Below are 21,704 nucleotides of genomic sequence, written 5' to 3' on the forward strand. Positions count from 1 at the left end.
ACCCCGGAAAAAAAGTCTGTACGTCCGGTAACATAGCAATTCTACGTTGGTACCAAACCGATAAAGCAGACACGTGCACCTTCAGAGAGGAAAGGCGTAAACCTAAGTCCAAACCCGACTGAAGAAAAGCCAGAATCCTTGAAACTCTGAATACCTGAGGATCATAAGTTTCTGGACTCACACCACTGAAAGTACGTGTGCCACACTCTATGGTAAATCCTTGCAGAAGCAGGCTTGCGTGCCCTCAGCATGGTGGAAATAACGGAACTAGAAAAGCCCCGGGACCTTAAGACGGCCGTCTCAAGAGCCACGCCGTCAAAGACAGACGACCCAGATCCGGGTAAAGGTAGGGCCCCTGAGACAACAAGTCCTGCCGCTGAGGAGGAAGGTACGGAACGTCGATGGACAGACTCTGTAGGTTGGAGTACCACGGACGTCTTGGCCACGCTGGGGCCACCAGTACCAGAGTGCCTCCGTCCTGATAGAACTTGCGCAGGACCCAAGGCAGAAGGGATATCGGAGGAAACAGATATGCCAGCTGAAACGTCCATCTGACCTACAGAGCGTCCACCAGACTGGCGCCGTCGTCCCTTGTCCTTGACCTGTACACGGGCAACTTGTGACTGTGACGAGAGGCCATCAAATCCATCTCCGGCAGTCCCTACTTGTCCATGAGTAGTTGGAATACCACTGGATGAAGCGACCATTCCCCTGGATGCACGTCGTAACGGCTGAGGAAGTCTGCCTCCCAATTGAGGATTCCGGGAATGAAGACTGCAGAGATCGCTGGAAAGTGGCACTCCGCCCAGGTTAGGATGTGAGACACTTCTGCCATCGCAGCCCGGCTGCGAGTTCCTCCCTGGTGATTGATGTACGCCACCGTGGTGGCGTTGTCTGACTGCACTTGCACCGCCCTTCCGTGAAGAGTGGTGCCGGCCGACTGCAGAGCCCTGTACACGGCTCTTAGTTCCAGAACATTAATGGGGAGAGCCGCTTCCTCCGCTGTCCAACGACCCTGAAGTGACAAGGAGCCTGTCACCGCCCCCCAACCCCGAAGACTGGCATCTGTCGTGAGCCGAACCCAGTCCGGGATCCAAAAGGGGCGAACCTCGAGAAGGTGAGCTGTTTAAAGTCACCAATTCAGGGACTGTCGTACATCCGGAGATAGCACCAGGGTCTGTGACCGGATCCGGTGAGGCAACCCATTCCAGTTTGCTAGAATCAGCCTCTGCAGAGGCCTGGAGTGAAACTGGGCAAATTCCACCATGTCGAATGCCGACACCCTGGAACCCAGCACTCTCATTGCCGAGTGTACCGAAAGACTGGCACAATCCAGGCAACTGCGTATCCGCAACTGTAGGGAAGATACCTTTTCTAGAGTTAGAAAGATCCGCTGCTGATGAGAGTCTAGGAGGGCCCCCAGATGGACCCTCTGCTGAGATGGGATCAGGGATGAATTCCTCCAATTTATTAACCACCCGTGCATCTGCAGACAAGCCACCGTCAGTTGGAGATGTTGCAGCAGAACCTCCGGAGAGCTTGCCAGCAATAGGAGGTCGTCCAGATACGCTAACAACCGTACCCCCTGGTTCCGAAGGTGGGCAGCCATAACTGCCATCACCTTGGTGAACACCCTCGGCACTGTGGAGAGCCCGGAACTGGTAGTGACGGTGCAACAGAGCGAACCGCAGACACCTCTGATGTGACGTTGCTATCGGCACATGGAGGTAAGCGTCCTGGATATCCAGGGAGACCATGTAATCCCCTGGTTCCATAGCCAGAATTATGGAACACAAGGTTTCCATTCTGAACCTGGGAATCCTGAGAAACCTGTTCAAAGACTTTAAATTTAGAACGGGTCGATGGGAGCCATTGGGTTTCTGTACCAGAAACAGCAGAATAGTACCCCATCCCATGCTGAGATTGTGGAACAGGTACAATGACCCCTGCAGTCAGCAAGGAGTCTATAGCTTCCCTGATCAGCATAGCCTTGGCTATGTCCTGAGAAGGACTCGTGCAGAAAAAACTAGTGAGGCGGTCTGCGCCGACAAGACAGGGCGTACCCCTGGGAGACCACTTCTCGCACCCAGGCATCGGTGGTGGTATTGAACCAGCTCTGGGCGACATGAAGAAGTCGGCCTCCCCTCTGGGATCCCCCAGAGGGAGGCCCGTCCCATCAGGCGGAAGGCTTATCTTCCTGTTTGGAAGAGGGACGCCTGGCACTCTAAGCTTGTTTCTTGGACCTAGCCAGTCTATCCACGATCCTATCCAAGTCTCGACCAAAAAGTAATTCCCCATTAAAAGGTAAGGCCTCCAGGCCCTTGTTTGAATCAGCGTCTGCTCTCCAGGACCTCAGCCATAAGGAGCGGCGGGCATGCACAGCCGCAGCCGACACCCTAGAGGTTAGCAGACTAGCGTCCAAGGAAGCTTCTCCAATATAAGAAGCCGCATCACTCATTTGTCCTAGTAATGCCCTCTGGACTTCCTGAGTATCCTCAGGAAAAGTGTCCCCTAAGGCATTGGCCCAACCCTAATGGCCTTAGCCACCAGGAAATGGCCCTGGACGGGCGAGCAATTGCTCCCGAGAGGGAATAAATAGACTTAAGGCAAGCCTCAACCTTTCTGTCCGTGGGATCCTTTAACGAGGAAACTGACGGTATTGGCAGCGTAGCACTCTTAATAAGGCGTGTGACATGGGAATCCACCGCCGGTGGAGCTACCCACTTCCTACAATGCGCCTCCGGGAATGGATAATTGGAAGCCAACCTCTTTTGAGGCACAAATCTCTTACTGGGTGTCTGCCAAGCCACCGCCATATGATCCGTTAATTGATCAGATAGGGGGAATACCGCCGAAGTCACCTTAGTTTTTTTTTTTTTTTTTTAAAACTAGGGAATCTCTACTTAGGATCAGGTGCCTCATCCTCTATTAGGAGAATGGCACGCACCGCCCTAACCAGAGCTCGTACATTAATAGACGACCGAGATTCCAACTCCTGAGCCGAGGTGTACGAATCGGAGTCGTCCTGGACATCACCCTCATCTGAGGACCCCTCAGTGTCCGAAATCTGCGCCGCATGCAACTTATGTGCACGCTTAGACGCCCCTGCAGCCCTGTCATTGTGCAGCATCGACTGAAAAGTCGAAGATGCAGCTGCCAGACTCTGGACTGAACTGGAGAGCACGTCCACCCATGGTGGAGGAGCTGCCACATTGGTCTGGAAAGGCACCACAGACTGTTGTGTAGCAGGAGAGGCCTGAAAATAGATAGGCAATCCTGAATAAGGGTCCACAGTCTGTGACCCAGAGGAACTCTGCAATAATTGCGGGGTACACTGGTAATGGGAAATGGTAGGCTGGGACAGAGTCCTCGTAGGGACAGCAGACGGAGCCGCAAGGCGGTCCGCCAGAGACACCAGCACCTGTGAAAACATAGCCCATGGTGGCTCCTGTGTCATAGGGGGTCTGGATTGACCAGGAGTCAACAGACACCGCTCATAAAGGCCATCCAGAGATGCCTCTTCCCTATGTGATCCCGCAGAGCAGCGCCTGCAGGAAAACAACACTGGAGTCCCGGAGTGCTCAACTTCACCCTCAGACATAACCAAATATAATGTACAGACAAAATATATATGGCAATAGAGGAAAAAAGAACTGCACTTCCCTGTGTGCTGAACAACAGTCCTGAATATGGCACTGTGTAGCACACAACTGTATGTGACAGACCTCACAAATACTTGATTTATATATGTGAGGTTAGTAGAAAAGCCCCTCCTCCACACCTGTAGGGCTAAGGAAGAAGGAAAGAGATAGATATAAGCTGACAGTAATAAGAGAAAAATACAGACAGCAGCACTAGCAAAAGTCACATACCATGCAGGAAGATATACTCACTGCACCTTTACACTACACTCAACCGCCCAGATTCAGTGTCTGGGAGGGCTATAGTGCTGTGTACGCCGTCCTAACAGGGGAGAGGTACACAGGGGGACCGGTCCGCGTGCTCCCTGAGGGATCTGCGCTGCCACATGTAGAAAAAAATGGCCGCCAGAGACCTCAGAGGAGGAGTGGCCGAGTGAACTGCAGCTCAGGGACGCTAGACATGCAGGCTGAAAAGCGCGCTGAGCTGAGGGGAGGAGCCGCTGAACAGGGAAGGCTTCCTCCCCTGGCTGGCCATTAACCCCAGGGATGCTGGCTTCCCGCTTGCCGGTTATCCCTGGTGGTCTAGTGGTCCCACGGGTTATGGGGGGGGCCCGCCGCCACTGCCAGCAGCCTCCGGTCTGTCCCCAGGACCGGAGGCTAAAGGACTGCATTTAAGGTATTCCGCGCGCCGCTGCTAGCCAGCGACGCGCGGCTTACCTGAATCCCCGGCGACTCCGGCAGCAGTCCTGGGAGGTAGACAGAGTCCGGCTAGTACGGACTCTGTCCTCCCGCCGCGATCCCCAGATCAGTACTGGCGTCGCGGCGCCAGTCGGGGATCAGAGCGGCAGCGTGGGCGTCTGTACAGACAGCCCTTCGCTGCCGTCTGTAGTAAAAAGAGAAACTAAAATAAATAAAATCTATTAGAAAATAAAAAGCTTCTGGGGGCTGCTCCTGCAGCCCCCCTGCGCGGTGACCGAGTCCGGCCGGGCACCAGCTTACACTGAGGTGCCTGTGGCTCGGGGGCGGGGTATAGAGGAGGACCCAAGTGCATCCTGGGAGCTAAAAGCTTATCTGTGTGGTGCCCATGGATCCTGATCCAGCTATATCCCCAAGGTCAACCCTGTGGACCCCCTATGGACCCTGAAGTAGAAATTGCATTAACTTCATCATTAGTTGGACAAATATTAAATCAAAAAGAGAACTGAAAACCTATGTTTTTTTAGTAGCCAGTTAATCTAGAATATATATTCTGACACATAATCTAGGTTATCATGGAGACCTCTAAATGTAAATATAATATATTCAATGTTATAAATGTTAGCACTCTATATCCAATTTATAAAGTCTTGGGGAAAGTGCTCCGTGTGTACAGCTAACAAGCAGCACAAACATAGACAAAGTGAGAAAATAGCTACCAGCAGCCACACTGACTGGCTGGAAATGGAAGTCACTATATAATAATGGCACGCTCTATAACATTCTACTTCTACATATAGAATTTAAGAATTTCATTGGGAATCATTCTAATCCAATAGAAAAAGAATAACTTCAGTACTTACAGGTCCTACAAATCCCAGCAGACCAGTCCTAGTGAAAGGCGTGTCCCCTACCGGGGCTCCTGTGGCACTAACTGGTAAGACCTGGAACAAAGACAGCAATGAGTTGACATGAACAATAGCAGAGATTTCTAGAGAAAATAAAAAATACCTTCTGTTAATATTTATTAATCTGAAAGAATTTCATTAGAAACCTTAATGTTTGGAAAATCACAACCCTTAAAATAAAAGGTGATCTGCCCGTGCTGCTCCCTTCCTCCGGAACTCTCTCCCTCTCCTTATCAGACTCTCCTCCTCTCTACAAATCTTCAAACGGGCTCTCAAGACCCACTACTTCATCAAGGCCTTCCAGCTCTCTTCCTAACCCACTGCCCCATGCTCCTTCCTCCCTGTCTGTGTCACGCCTGTTTGTTTGCCCCTCCACATTCCACTCTCTTCCCTCATGTGCTTCTCCGTATTTATATTTTCATCTACTCCTTACTCCCCACTCCCCTCAAGGGCACCTAACACTTTGTTACTTCCGCCCAGCTGCTTATTTTGAGTGCTTATGCAGCAATGTGTATAAACCATGTCCTTGTCCTGCATTGTATTGTACTGTAAGTCACTGGTTTCTTGTTCACTTATTTGTTTATGTACTTTGTAAGGTGCTGCAGAACACTTGTGGCGCCATATAAAGAAATGCTAATAGTAATTTCACACATTGAAAGACATTTTCTATATCAGTGTGGCTTATCAGGCAGCTCATGTCGGAATATGTGGTCTGAGTGGGAACATAATTCAGCAATCACAGCTTTTACAAGCTTTATTCAAGGAGCACTGCAGGTAGGGTATTCAGAGCCATGATTCACTAAGCATGACCAGACGGCCTCTCTGTAGAGGAATAAAGGCTGGAAACGGAGAATAATGCTTCCCCTCCAGACACTGGAAGATCACAAAAGCACCTGTGACCAGTCTGCAGGCATGCTGGTGCGACTTTGTCAGTCTGTCAACAGATGTATGAGAAACTACACACAACCTTTATTATTCAGCTCATTTGTAATACAGCAAACAGACAACTCATTTGTTTTTTGCCAGATTTAGATTTTAAACCAGCTTGTTTGGGGGCATAAGATGAGATCATTACTGAAAACTAGAAACAATAATTCACCAACCATACGCCAACATTCCACTCTACGTCTTAGAATTTCACCTAATATTACTGACCACTTTTTAGGTATGCTTTATCATCCACTTAGGGGCAGACTGTAGTCTGACATAGGAACCCATTGTTTCCAATCTCAGCATAGACACTTGCTTTATTAACTTGCATTCAATATTGCCATTTTTCAAAAGCTTCTTTCTCCATTCAATGAACGATAAACACATAAAGGTCAATGGAAATACAGCCAATAACCTCCCGAGCGAAATTTAGCAATCAAATGTTACAATAACCAAGAGCAACTAAAATGTAGCATTGTGCATTGAAAACGGTAATAAAGGCACATGGTGACCACAACACTACTCATTTTACCTCTCATCCCCATAGGTGTGCACAAGAACATGAACAATATTGTTGTACTGTAATTCTGAGTCATAGCTCAGAATTGAATCGACCTCTAAAATTATAGATCTAAAGGTTGAGATGGAATCTGCACCTTTCTTCAAAAATGATAGGTTAGCATTTGAGTTTGTAGTATTAATGCGGTAAATGGAATCCAGTATCCCCTGGAGGTAAAGTAGCAAAGGAAGTAGTATCTCACGCACCCAAGTATTACTTAGTTTGCTATATTATCAAAAGGTAAAATAAAAAACAATACAAAACAAAAAAACTTAGAAACACTGAAAACTGGAACTTGCTCAATACCTATTAAGCACTGTTTCGCAATAATACTCTAGGGGGTGTGGTTCAATTGTATTATCGCATATCATACCTAAACGTGGAGATGGTGGTGCGATATTCAATTGTTTTTGTGTTCCCATGCATTAACGCACGTTGCGCCCAAATAGGCAGTTTAGTCGTGTTAAGTGGCTAAACAGGTCTAAAGTACTGGTTTGGGTGCCCAAAACCAGTACTTACTGCACATTTCTGGTCGCTACCTCAGGAGGGGGCGAGCAAAAGTACCGGCGCTGGCAGCTTTCACGCCCGAATGGAGCAACAATTAAATTGTTCCGTCAGGCGCCCATTAGGCAGAGCCATCAGCGCAAACAATTGAATTTTCCACTAGGTGTTTGTGCTGGGTGTGGTATGTTTTGTCAACATTCAGGATTTATTTATTACCAGTTATTTATATAGCGCACTCATATTCCGCAGCGCTTTACAGAGAATATTTGTCCATTCACATCAGTGCCTGCCACAGTGGAGCTTACAATCTATATTCCCTACCACATGTACACACACTAACACACTAGGGTTAATTTTTTGGTGGGAGCCACTTAACCTACCAGTATATTTTTGGAGTGTGGGAGGAAACCCATGCAAGCACAGGGAGAATATACAAACATGGCAGTTAGGGCTGTGGTGGGAATTGAACCCACAACCTCAGTGCTGTGAGTAGTAATGCAACACTGTCTGTGCTGCCCACATGTTCAGACTGTTGGCATGACAAAATGTTGACAATTACAATGTCAACAATGGGGTTTTTATATGTAAATCTAACTCAGAGCTAAATCCATGTGTCAATAGTCTAGCTGTCAACATCATAATGTTGACATGTTAAATGTCATGAGTTTGAACATGCCAACATCCCAAATAACCTATAAATCATGTTGACAATTTGGGGGGGATTCAATTGTTTTCACTTGGTGGCTATTAGTAATGGGGATCCAATGGAGCAATTCAATTGTTGCTCCATTGAGGCGCGAGAACTGCCGGCGCGGGCAGTTCTGCTCGCAGCCTCGTGAGGTGGTGAGCAGAAATGTGCGAAACGTCCAGGACTTTAGATGGATTTACCAGCTTTACTTGGCTAAACCCGGGGTTTTTGGGCGTGGCATGTGTAAATAGGTATGGGCACCCAAAACAATTGAATATTACACCCAGATCTGTCGTCACTTTAGATGGGAGACCGGGTGTGGAAAAAGAATGGATTGTCCCCTATACTGTCAACATGATGACCACACACAGTTTGTGTTATATTGTTTAGAGCATTAATAGTACTTTGATTTATTAGATGATACATATTATACATTGCATATTTAGCCATGTTATACTCCAATATTTAATTCAGAGGAGAAGCCTTCTCTTGCAGTAAAGGTACAGACATGTTTTCAGTATATATTCTGTGTGATTTCTCTTTAAGCTACTCTTGATCTATGATTAAATGTCCTAGTGGTGATACATTATAGGCAACGGTAAATGTTCCTTGATGTTCACATCAGAAGATGCTGCATTAGTAGCATACAGGAAACAATGTTTGAAAATAATACGCACCTCAAATGTATTCTTCGTCACTCCTGCCAGTCCATAGTAGGTCATACCTCCTCTTTTGTAACTCACACAGATTTCTCCAATCTCATCAGTCTTACATAACTGAGGCAAGCCTTCTGGTTTTACTATGCACATCACACCTTAAAGAGAGCAGAGCATCGCCCATCAGACAGCAGCACACTACACTTCAATATTCCAGAGGATTTTGTACTTAACTAATCAAAGCATCAACAGTTCTGTTAAGAAATAGTAATTAGTATTATGGATTACCATGGAGTATAGTGTGTATTACATTTGCAATGTGAACATAATGTGCTGAGTACAGTATCTCCCCCTCTATGCCCCAGTGTCTGTCAGTGAAGTTTAGTTCTGTTAAGAGCTGGGCACTGGTATATCGTTTGTTGATACCGGCCTTCTTATTTGAATTACAAGTTATATTGATTTACTCCATTTTGTGCTTCTTTCATATTTGTCCCTTAGCAGCAGACTCCAATTGAAAAAAGTGGGGGTGAGGGGTTTTGGCACCGTACACCAGAGTGATGGCAGGAAGACAAGCTCTGCCTATTTCTCCTAAATAGGGAGATCAGGGTTTTAGCTAAGGTCCAGCCTCTGCACAGAGTCCTCCACAACTGATAAAAGTGCAGGGTGCTCTCTGGTAGAGGTTGGTGGACAGGTGGGAACCGATTAGGGGTTTCATTAGGCAAAAATAAAGTTGGACAAGTAAGTTGCCCTACTGTGCTTAGTAAGCCCACAGCAGTCATTTATGGGAGCAGCCAGCAGCAGATTCTAATTCATCCCTCTACCCACTTATCTGTAGGGAAGTAGCAGTGAAGTGTCTTGGGTTTTCTATGGACTCTTCTCTGCCTGTGGCCTTGTATTTTTTTTGCAGCTCTGCATTCTCTTGGATTGTGCAACTGCAGGTTTCCTGTCCTTTGCTTCCCTTATTTTCTTCATGTATGCAATAGAAAATATTCTCTCCCTGACAATGCTCCTAGACTCCTCAGGGTCCTAGGGATTACTCCTTTTCTGCCTACATAAAGGGGTCAAGTCCAACCTCTTGGAGAAAATTCTCCATGGTCGGTTGCAAAGAGGTAAGCAGGCTTGGGTGACTAGGTAGCCAGGTCCCCAGCCCTCTGACAAGCAGTAAGCATGAAAAACGGGCTTCCAAGACTGTAGTGGGGGCTTGTTCTCTACCGGTACCAGTAGACAACTAGATGAGAGGTAGGATGTCAGGGATAGATCACAGATATCCTAATGTTCCCACCCAGTGACTGTTGATCTGTTAATCAAAGCAAACTCCCCGGCCTTGCTGCAAAATCATGTTCTGAAAACAGCCCGAAACCTGGAATTTTACTTTTTGAGTCTCAATTTCAAGAAAGTCAATCTGACTCTCTACTGGTCAGCAGAGGGTGTTCTCACCAGAGGACAAGTCCCTGACAGCTGGCAGGCGTAGGTTCACCTTTGCATGACTGTCTTAGAACTGCTGTTAACCTTCAAGAAGGTATAAATTATTGTTTGGGAGCTGTTATTAGAACGTTTGGTTTCAAGGCACCAGAAGGACACAACTCTGAGTTTTCTGGAACTTATAAGGGTACTTGATCATCTATGTTGACAACAGAGGCTGGCCATCTTACAATCAGATCATTGCCTGGTGGAATACTTTGGAAATGCTTGGCACTGTGCTACTGCAAGTTGGCCACCCAGTCTTTGGTGCACACCTTTACTAAATTATAAAATTTACCAATTTTGCATCCAAAGATGTCATAAGCCAGTGTCCCCAATGGACTGTGAGATGTAAATACAAAAATACTATTTTTTTTGTCCATGCCACAGATTATGTTACAAAATGTGACTCACAACCCACAGTAATTTTTCAATCAAAATTGTACTTTTTCTTTTTATTGCCTAAGAAATATGGACATTGGGAATTATTCAAAATATAACCCCCTCTGTCAAATGAGATTGACTCATCTTTCCAAGTGCCATGGTGAGGGAGATAGAGGACTTAGAGTCACCCAAAACCTGCATAAGTCTGATGACTTCACTTTCCTGCAACCTCCTAAACACACAGCCCGAGTCCTCACCAGTAATCTGTACAGGCTGAGATAAGTAGCATATTTTTGGACATGTGCCCCTCACTGTCGATAACAAGTGGGATTCTACTACCGCAGTTTTAATGTATATCTGAATGACGGGTCCCACTTGACATCTGCAGCGAAGAGGTTAAACTTCTTAGTTGGTAGTACACACTTAGTTTGTAAAATGGGAATAATGGCCACACACTCCAAATGGCACAGTGACCCTTTTTTTGGTTCTGGACCAATAATGTAACTTAAGTAATCAGAGTTATAATTATAGTAATATAATCCCTCTGGTATACTCACCTCCTGGCATTACATGTCCAACATCTTGTACTGTGAGAGCAGAATTTTTGTCTTCTGTGTTCACTCTGATAACACCAAAACTCAAACCATTCATAGACAATATAGCTCTCCCAGGTAACGGAGCTCCAGGGATTCCAGGCCTTAAAAATGAATAACACATTTATATATATAAATATGCCCTGCCTACCAATTTATCACAGTGCCTCATTCATGAACCTGCTCGAAAATAAATGTGTTACGATAATTAAGATGCCAACAATACACAGACTAAGTTATACTGCTATACTATGGAAGGGGGTTGCTGAATGTGAATTGATTTCTCTCATGGACAATTTGTGACTTTACAATTCATGAGTTAAATTAACAAATAAAAAAAAAAAATCACTTCTGGGGCTCAACCTCCTAATTGTAATATCAATCACTGCCAGGCCATAAATTTCATTGAGCACAAAAGCAGCAGGACGGGGAAGGAAAATGGGCACAAATAGATGTACTATGACAGTTTGGGGAGTGGTGCCCCTCAATTACCGGAGCCTCTACACACAAACCTATTTGTGCCTAGTGGTAAATATATCCACCGTTGCTGCTTTATCAGGGAACATGTGCAAGTTATCATAGGATCATATATTTAGGCACACACAGGGCAACATATACAGAAGGCAAAGCAAAGTGACTTCCTATTAATCTGCCTGGAACCAAACTCCCCCCAAGTATATGAACCCAGTACTGGTCTTCGCCAAAGCTGCATATGCAGCGTGTGGGGGGCATAGGGCACAAGGTTTCCCTCAATTATCCATATATTGTTACTGAGAAAATGACCACAAAAGGCCACCCTGCGTCCAGAGTACAGAATGTGCTATTAATACTTAAAAACACATTTAACTACAAAGAAACTATAAACATGAGAATGTTTTGTATATTTATGACTAGATCATCTCTACAATTGGCCAATCTGTGTGACTAACATAGTGAAATAAAACTGGTTTCATTATAAGAGATAACCATTAAATCACATAACAATATATATACATTTTTCCACTAAACTTTTACTGTTACTTTAGCCCAATTATCAAAAGCACATGAAGCTACCCAAATAACAGTTGAATAAGGCAGCAAAGGTCCATAGTGAAATCCCTGAGAACTCATTGTCATGTGACAGGATTTCCTGTGATCACTGGGGATTTCCACATATCTCTTCTAAGCTATACATAGCAAATACAACAATCTAGTGGCCAGTAACCATAGGGTACGGTTCCCGATTTCTTCCCTGGGACCCGAGGCTGTCAGTGACGTGTTGCAATGTGGCGCAGACTTAGATTTAAGCCTGCTCAGCCCAAGGACCACCTGCATCCACAGTACATTTACAGGGGAAAGAGAAGTGCAAAATAACAAAACAAAGCTTGGACCTTCGTGACACACGAGGGTGATAAAACTGGTTGGATCTTAGCTTAGGTTCAATATCCAAATCAAGGGCAAATGCAGGATGCGTAAAGGTGGTGGGGGATTCGTATGCGTATATTATATAATATATACACATACATATATACGCACGCACTGTATAGAACACACATATATTACACATACATACACACACTTAGTTTGGAAGCCTGGGATACTGCTGGAGGTTATTGAAGGGTATGGGGCACCTTGCATCATTAAGCCCCACCCCAGCGACAATGCCACAATATGTGCATCTACTATATGGGGAGTGCCTGAGACCAAAAACCTGCAGTTCTCAAAACTGTAGCAAATTGGCTCTGCTCCTTCCCCAAAGACCCACATAATGCTGCAAGGGGGCGTGGCTACGATCACTGAAGAGGAAAAAAAGTTTGTCGGGGGAAGGGTGTTTCCTGGGTACCCATAACCCCCCCTTCCACTCTCCCATGCGTGCATCGCTGCAATCACACGCCACCAAGTCACTGCAGATAGGCAATGGTTCTATGCACTGGACGATCTCAGTCATTGTCCAAACACATTTTGTGGCAGTATGGATCAATATCTAATTCATCCTGATTTCATGCTAATCAACAATTTCTGGTCTAAATTTAGTCCTCACCAGAGGCATCCCCACCTGCAGGCTGTATACATTTACAATAAAACAGGATGAAAAGGGAGGAGCATCATGAGGAACTGACATACAATGAAAATGAAGCATTTTTAAATGAAGTACATTAGTACATTTCTTTCAGTTACACTTTATTTTAAACCAAAACAAATATCAGATTGTTTTTGTTCAAGAGCTGGGTTAACAACCAACTATACCTTCGAATGGCTACTGTCATGGCTTCTGGAGATGTGGCACACGGACAAATTGCTTCGGGCTTTAGTCCGTAATTTTGAAATAAACTCAAAAAAGCATCACAGGATGAAACGGACCCTGCATGTAAACAGGAACACAGTGCAATTCAATTTCTGGGCAAATGTAATTACATTTATTAATCAAAAATCACTAAATATGGCAAAAAGCTTAACTCCAGATTCATCAGTAACCAAACTTGGCAGGACGGGGGTAGAACTTATTATATGAGCACTCATTATGCCATACTTTCCAAGACAAACATTGCCACGCTTATATAATAATTTCCCAAAGCTTTCTGTAAGGGGAGCCTGTCATTCTAAAGTCATGCCAAACAGAAAGCAGAGTGGAACATTGTATTTCTCCGATCTTAAACTCCCCCTAAACAAAATATTCAGTTTTGGATGGAATTCTTCTTTAACTCGATAGAATGCGTTATGTGGAGTTTAAAACAAAACAAAAAACGTTTATTCGGATGTTTTGAAACACTATATTTAAAAGTTAACAGTTGGTAGAACAAAGAATTCTCCATTTTCATGACAATGTTGCTATACAAGGTATTTTCCCAATGGTGTGGTATAGTAGATTGACAGTGTCTAGCTAAACACTCACAATAGGTTATCAGGGACAAATGGTCGACATTGACAAATGGTTGACAGGCCAAATGGTCAACAGGGACAAAAGGTGCAATAAAGGGGATGGATTTGTGCTAGTGTGGGCGCTTCCGGGATCGGAACAAGCCTGAAATATGACTATGAGTGTCCTTAGTAAACACTCACGGGGTCAAAAAATTACCAGGGACAAATAGTCTACATTTTTTTTTTTTTGTCATTTAAGACTAATCTTTACCGTAACCCTCCTCCTAGTGCCCAAACCTAACCCTCCCCCTAGTGTCTAACCATACCCCTCCTCCTAGTGCCCAAACCTAACCCTCCCCCTAGTGTCTAACCATACCCCTCCCCCTAGTGCCTAACCCTAACCCTTCCCCAAGTGCCTAACCCAAACCATCCCCTTCCACAGCCTAACCCTAAGGCAACTGCCTAACCGTAAAACTCACCATAACCATGTAGAAAAAAAAACATGTGTTGACCATTAAAGTGTTGACAATTTGTCCCTGTCAACTTATTGAGTGTCTATCTAGACCCTGTCGATCTTTAATCCCGATACCAGTATGGCAATATCCACTAATAATAATACAAATATGCAAAAATGCGGTCACTTGTAAAAACAACACTTTTGTGATAAACGTTTTAGTCGAAAATTACAAGTAAATTCCAGAGAGAGAATAATCAAGTCTCAGTGAGTGTTGCGGTTTGTTCTTATAATCTACGCCAGTTATCATAATCACAGAACATAAAATGCCATGACACTTACATGGATTAGCTCCATCAGTTACAATAAGCATGCGGAGCGAAGCCAAACTGATATCCTTCTGTTCCCGATGTGCAATCATCGCCCAGTGCAGGTCCCGGCATTTCACTACTGCAACTCTGGCTGGGAGACAAGAAACTACAAAGATGTATTCATGGCTTTATCGCTGTACATAGAGATTATGCACTTCCCTTGCTGCCTTTTTCTCACAGAATGAAAACTAAGAAAATGTCAGTATAACAGCACCACAAACACTGGTTTCGACATATGATTGTAATAAAAGTAACTTACGTGCGATAAAGAAACCAGAGAAATCATAATTGGCAGAGGTCGCCTCTAGATTAGAATGTAATTATTTAAACTGAAAAGTGCTTTATCCAACACAATGTTCAAAGTGGTCACTGAAAAGTGATCCTTATTCTAAATGGATCCTGAGTATTCAGGGACTTTCCTGAGTAGGAACACAGAATGCACCCCTTTTCTTATGATATGTGATCTGTCATCTGTTGGAGGTCTACTTAACCACTTGCCTGGCGTGGTTGCAGCAGATGCGACCATGGCAGGCTGAGCTTTCCGTTACATTATCGCATCTGATGCGACCAGTCGGAAACGGCCACTGGGCGACTGCTGTAAGATTATCATCAAGCAGTTGCCAATCTCAGAGGGACCTTCCGGCCCGTCTGCATCCTGGTATCCTCCCCCATTGTCTGCCATGTAGCCAATCACTGCTGATCGGGCAACCCGGCGACACCCTCCACCCGGCAGCTGCAGAGAGGAACAGCTGCAGGGAAAATGCAAAGTTGCAATGTTCCGATTATCAATATATCGGTAATCATTGTTTAAAAAAAAATAAAAATTCTATTGATGTTACGTGTGTCAAAATTTTTTTATTTTGGAAAGTTAAGTGGTTAAATGCGGGCATTAGGGGCCACGGGGTGTTCTGTCCCCTACAAGGAGTATTTTAAAAATAGTTGTGTGCTCTAAAGCTACTATAATTGTGTGAATCTCTATATATCCCTCCCCTTAGAATGTAAGCTCTCATGAGCAGGGACCTCTTCCCTCATGTGCTTCTCTTTATATTTTCTTCTACTCTCTATTCCACTACTCTACTTCTACTCCATTAGGGCACCTTACACGGGACTGCCAACTCCTGGCAGCTTATTGTGAGTGCTATAATCACTATTGCAGCAATGTATATAAGTTGTGTCCTTGTCCAGCACTGTAATGTACTGTAAGTTACTTGTTTCTTGTTCACCTATTAGTTCTATGTACTATGTAAGGTGCTGCGGAACACTTGTGGCGCCATATAAATAAAGGATAATAATAATAATAATAATAATAATAATAATAATAATAATATAGTACAATTTTTTTACAAAATAAGCAAATGTCCCAGAACTTTATTGGCACGTTTTAGTCACATATTAAGACTACTTTAAGCTGTATACACATTAATATTTACACTGCTACTTTCTGTTCCAGATAGAATATTACCTTTATTTGCATGGACTCTCTGCACCCAAGATAAGGGGCACGCTTTCATCACCGAGTATGGAACACTGATTGTGTGCATTTTGTTTACTACAGTCTGGAAAATAAAAAATATATGTTACATTCTAAGGGGTGAATTTACTAAAGATCGATTTAAAAATCGATCTCTGGAGCTAAATCGCACATGTACTAACACAAATTATTATTTGGTTTTTATGTTTAGTAAATGTGTGATGTAGCCCCAGAAACAGAGCATCGATGTTGATCAATTTTAAATCGACTTCTAGTAAATATACCCCAATGTATCTGAATATATTAAGCATGACCATTGTGTATATGTATATATATATATATATATATATACATACACACACACACATACACACACACATACATACACCCTATATTACTTTAGATTTAACTACATTTCTTTACAGATATATGTTTAGATTAGTAGGCTGTTCCTCATACTGTAGGAACATGTGTCTATAAAAACTAAAGACAAATATAGCACAATGAAGGGATGAATGTGTTTGATGATGTAAGCCACCACAAGTGAACAGGCCCTTGAAGGCTGAAGGGTACATCTACTCTCTTATTTTACATGCAGTTCAGGGCTTCTGATTAAATCTGGCTTTAATAACTTAACCCAGACTACCAGTCTCTTATTTTATATGTATTCCACAATAATATGGAACAGAAAGTCTAACACTGTTGCCGGTGGCAGTCTCCCAAACTAGCATCAATGTTCCCAGTCACATGCTACAAAATCAACTGAATGCATTCTACTTACCCACTATACATTGGTGGCTTATGGAAATGCATACGTGGCCATAAAAGCATAACAGGGATGCTATAATTTTGAACATCATATATTAACGTAGGTGAAAAGCCACCACTGCTAATTATCCCCTCCTATAGGCTGCGGAGGGTCAAACTGGTGACGCTGGCAGCTGCATGGTGCTGGCGTTCTGACCTTCTCAATGGCACTCTGCCAACAACTGAATACCCCCAACGGATATATGTAACCGTCCCCATACCTCGAATGGACTAAGGCACTGTAATTAGATTTGCTGTGACGCTAATTTTGCCACATTCCTTCAGTGTTAAGAAGATCCATATAATTGTGAATGTTGTTAATTATTTTATATATACGGTGCAATAAATACAGAGAGTAACCTTTTTTGGCTATCCCCCCAAAGAATAGTGGAAGGGACCACAGCTTTATTTTATGCCACTACAATGCAGCCGAGAGGGTCTACTTTCTCCTATTTGCCCCAAGCATTAAGCAGGAGATGCTATCAGGTAAGAGCTTAAAATAAAAATTCCATATACGAAACTAAGAATTTCTGGATCAAATGGCATATACGGTATATATAGTGGTGGCTAAAATTGCGGACACACTTTGAAATTTGAATGCTTATAAAAACTTACACTTCATGCAGTGCAATGATTCATATATAAAATGAAAGGAAATTTAATGCTGAATTCAACACAATAAACAGAGGTCAAATATTTGCATTACAAGGGAAGTTATGCAGTGAAAACAACACTTCGGGTCAAAATCCCTGTGTACTTGATGTTACTGTCCTATCAGTATTTCGTTGGGTATCCTTTATTTTTCAAGACAGCAGCACAGCAACATGGCATTGAGCCAATCAGTGTTTGGAGCTCTTCCTTCTTTATTATGTGGTGCCATGAGACAATTATAGCCTCAATTAATTGTCTTTTATTGGATGGACGCCTCAGAAGTACCAGTTTTTTCAAACTGAACCACAAATGTTCTATTGGGTTCAGGTCTGAGCTGTTTCCTGGCCATCCCAGCACCTACATGTCATTCTCCGTGAACCACTGTTTGCATATCCATGCAGTGTGGCAGGGAGCTGAATCCTGATGGGAAAAAAATGGGGCATTATCTGGACAAAGATCCCTGATAGAAGGTAGAAGTTTTGGTTGTAGGATGGTGTCAATGTACTTTCTGCTGTTCAGTATGCCATCTATGACATAAAGGCAGTCTACAGCATCTGCTGTCATACATGCCCAGATCATAACACTTGTAGGATTCTTTGTTGTTGCTTGAATGCAATCTGGATGTACCTCTTCCCCGGTGCGACGTCTCCGATATTTTCTCCCATCACTGCCTAATATCGATATCTTAGTTTCGTCACTCCATATCACTTGTTTCCACTGACCTTCTGTCCATGCCATGTGTTCTTTTGCCCACTGTATTCATTTCTACCGCTGCTTTTTATTCAGCAATGGCTTTTTTCGGGGAATCCTACCTTTTAGGCCAACTTCCGTTAGTTTTCTCCGTACCGTTCTTGCACTGACAAAAACACTAGTTGCACTCGGGTCACTGCTAATGGCCGCAGATGACATCCATCCGTCTCTGACGCAAATTAGTTTTATTCTCCTATCAACAGCTGTTGTGCACTTTTTCCGACCATTTCCTTCTTTGTTTTGTATAGATTGTGTTTCCTGATGGCGTAAACAATACTTTCATACTCCTGATGTTGTCGCATTCCCACCAACTTCTCTCGCAATTGCTGCATACGAAAGACCATTTTCACGTAACACCACAATCTTGGATCTCTTCCTGGGTGACCAGTCACCACTTTGTCTGGATGACATTGTTGCATTTATTTTTTACACCGTCCACAGCACTAAACAATACACACAAACATCCAACCGTAATTGCACTTCAGTAACCAACTTTAATCTGCAAAATGAAACAGCCAAACTGACCTTTCCCACCTCTGAACATGACCTTGCACCTGCTCATAAACGACAGCTGATTGGTCCTCAGAACGACTATTCCGATTGGCTGGTAGTAGCTGTTACTATAATCCGCTTGAATCTAACGCGTCTGTGCTTCTTTGTCTGACTGAAAGTAGCATAACTTCCCTTGTAATGCAAATATGTGACCTCTGTTTATTGTGTTAAATTCAGCATTAAATTTCCTTTCATTTTATATATGAATCATTGAAACAGTTTTTATAAGCATTCAAAGTTAAAGAACATTCAAATTTCAAAATGTGTCCGCAATTTTGGCCACCAGTTTAGGTCTTTGTATAAATATAAGTGTTTCCATAGCGCCTTACCGTTAGTATGCCATGCCATAGGCCAGCATCCCTTTTAAAATCCAGAACATTCACCATAGTTTCACCTGAAAAAAACACAAACGCTTACATGAATGGCTTACCTAATTCATCTGCATTTATCAGCTGCTGCGGAATACTGCACGGATTACAGAAAATACAATTGCTGGCTCCGGGATGCACGATAATGTGGGAAATAAGACAGCCAGCATACTAGACGTTATGCAGATCATTCACAAGTCTCAAATACCAAAATACGGCTTATGATCATTCCACTCACCTTCTGTATAGTTACAGGCCTGGGAAAGAGCTTGACAATGAGAAAGCATTGCTATGCGAGACACCGTGACCCCCATTACACTTCCTTCCTTACTCGTTTTGTACTGCAATACAATATATGAGTCAATTAATGTTTCAATACCAAAACAAAACTAAACCTTGCATGTGTGACAGCCCAGCGTCTTTGCTTTCTATTGGAAATATCAGACTTTTTCATGCTGTGAGACCATTTGAAAACAATCTCAGTTTTGATAATATAACTTACATTTCAAAACATTTGACTATTCAATACCTTACATTATAACGGGCAGCACAGACGGTGTAATGGTAGCATTACTGCCTCACAGCACTGAGGTCGTTGGTTCGACACCCACTACGGCCCTAACTGTGTGGAGTTTGTATATTCTCCCTGTGCTTGCGTGGGTTTCCTCCGGGTACTCCGGTTTCCTCCCACACTCCAAAAATATACTGGTAGGTTAATTGGCTCCTAACAAAATTACCCCTAGTGTGTGTATGTGTGTGTGTGCGCATGTGGTAGGGAATATAGATTGTAAGCTCCACTGGGGCAGGGACGGATGTGAATGGCCGAATATTCTCTGTAAAGCGCTGCGGAATATGTGCGCGCTATATAAATAACTGGTAATAAATAAAATAAATAATAAATAATAATAACTGACAGTTCAGTAAATGTTGATATATCACTGTACTATTCTGCCAGTACATCACTGTTTTTATTTTGAATACTAAGCTTCATGATTGACATTTTTTAACTTTTAATTATTAATTGTTAAGAAAGGTGAGACATAAAAGGGGGGAGTGGGGACCTAGTGCATTTAAAGTGTAACAAGTCACCCTAAAACAAACACCTGTTTAAGACATGTCCAACTAGGCTTTACAGGATGGGTACGGGATACCAGCGGTCACAATCTCGGTAGGGTCAGGATACCGACACCTGTCAGTAGGTACCCTAACCCTCCCTCCCCGGTGCCTGAACCTAACCTCCCCGCACTCTAAACCTAACCCTACCCACCTCGTGCCTAACCCTAAACCTCCCCCCTAGTGCCTATCCCTTAACCCTCCCCCCAACCCCGCTACTTACATTTGGGATGCCAGCCCTGGTATATTAAATGTATCCCGGCTATACTATAGGATGTGGCTATACTACAGGATGCATACAAAGCTGCAATGGTTACCATATAGCAGAGGTTCCTAAACTCCGCTATTACAGTCCAGGTTTTAAGGATATCCATGCTTGAGCACAGGTGACTTAATTAGTACCTTAGTCAATTTGATTTAACCATCTGGAGTAAAGCATGGATATCCTTAAAACCTGAACTGTAATGGTGGTGTTTGGGAACTTCTGCCATATAGTGCACAAGTACAGAGACTAGCCTCTTAGTATGCATTAAATCAGTCACTTCAGCATTGTTGAGAGCAAAAAAAAAAATTAACTAAATCCCCAATGAAGTAGGTTATTTGCCGGCATTTGGAATGACGACCATCAAAATCCCGACACCTAAATCCTGAAGCAACACTAAAGACCGATGCCGGAATCCAGGCGTGGTATGACATGCTGATGTCTAAATCCCAACGCCAGGCATCTCGAACGATATTACAGGGGGCAAGTATAGTTTTACGTCCTAAAGGGGAGGGAAAGGGGATAGGGTTAGGCACTAAGGGGGGTGGGTTAGGTTAAAGCACTAATGGGAACGGGGGTTAGGATGCAGGAAGTGAGGGTTAGGGGAACTTACGGAGCCCTCATCGGCAGGCTGACGTTCAAGATGCCGTTATCGGTCTTTTGAACGGCGACATCATGACCGCCGGCATGCCGCATCACATCTCTGCAGTGTGCTGCAGACGGTTACTTTTGTATTCCTGAGAAACAAGGTCACTTATAGAACGTCCAGATCAGAGTTATTGGGTGTATGGGGAGAATGTGTTTTTTATCTGTCAGAAGGTCATTGGCAAATGTGCAAGAATTAGCAGAAAAGAGATACGTTGTTTTTTATACTTGTATTTATGTATACATATTTGCTTTGTTTGCTGCACGAGATGTAACCCTATAAGTAAATAAAGCTGGTGGTCTCTGACCTCACAAATTGGAAAATGCTACAAATGATGCATCTTCACAATGCCCTGATCTGCACCATATTACATAAACACATTATCACTGATCTAGCATGGT

At 43.7% G+C, this 21,704-nt stretch overlaps 1 protein-coding gene across 1 annotated transcript in view; it reads right to left on the bottom strand.

Annotated features, from left to right (window-relative positions):
- Window positions 1–21,704, bottom strand: part of DIP2B (DIP2 acetate--CoA ligase B (putative)) — a 258,999-nt gene that overhangs the window by 36,915 nt on the left and 200,380 nt on the right. The window contains exons 13-20 of the mRNA XM_088465945.1: window positions 19,521–19,623; window positions 19,244–19,308; window positions 16,146–16,239; window positions 14,655–14,774; window positions 13,247–13,361; window positions 10,985–11,124; window positions 8,604–8,740; window positions 5,201–5,281 (exon numbers count right to left, since the gene is read on the bottom strand). Coding sequence (XP_088322071.1) covers window positions 5,201–5,281; window positions 8,604–8,740; window positions 10,985–11,124; window positions 13,247–13,361; window positions 14,655–14,774; window positions 16,146–16,239; window positions 19,244–19,308; window positions 19,521–19,623 — 855 coding nt within the window. The remainder of the gene's footprint in view (window positions 1–5,200; window positions 5,282–8,603; window positions 8,741–10,984; window positions 11,125–13,246; window positions 13,362–14,654; window positions 14,775–16,145; window positions 16,240–19,243; window positions 19,309–19,520; window positions 19,624–21,704) is intronic.

Source organism: Taudactylus pleione, unplaced genomic scaffold, assembly GCF_031769625.1.
Source record: "Taudactylus pleione unplaced genomic scaffold, aTauple2 ptg000065l, whole genome shotgun sequence".
Lineage (NCBI taxonomy): Eukaryota > Metazoa > Chordata > Amphibia > Anura > Myobatrachidae > Taudactylus > Taudactylus pleione.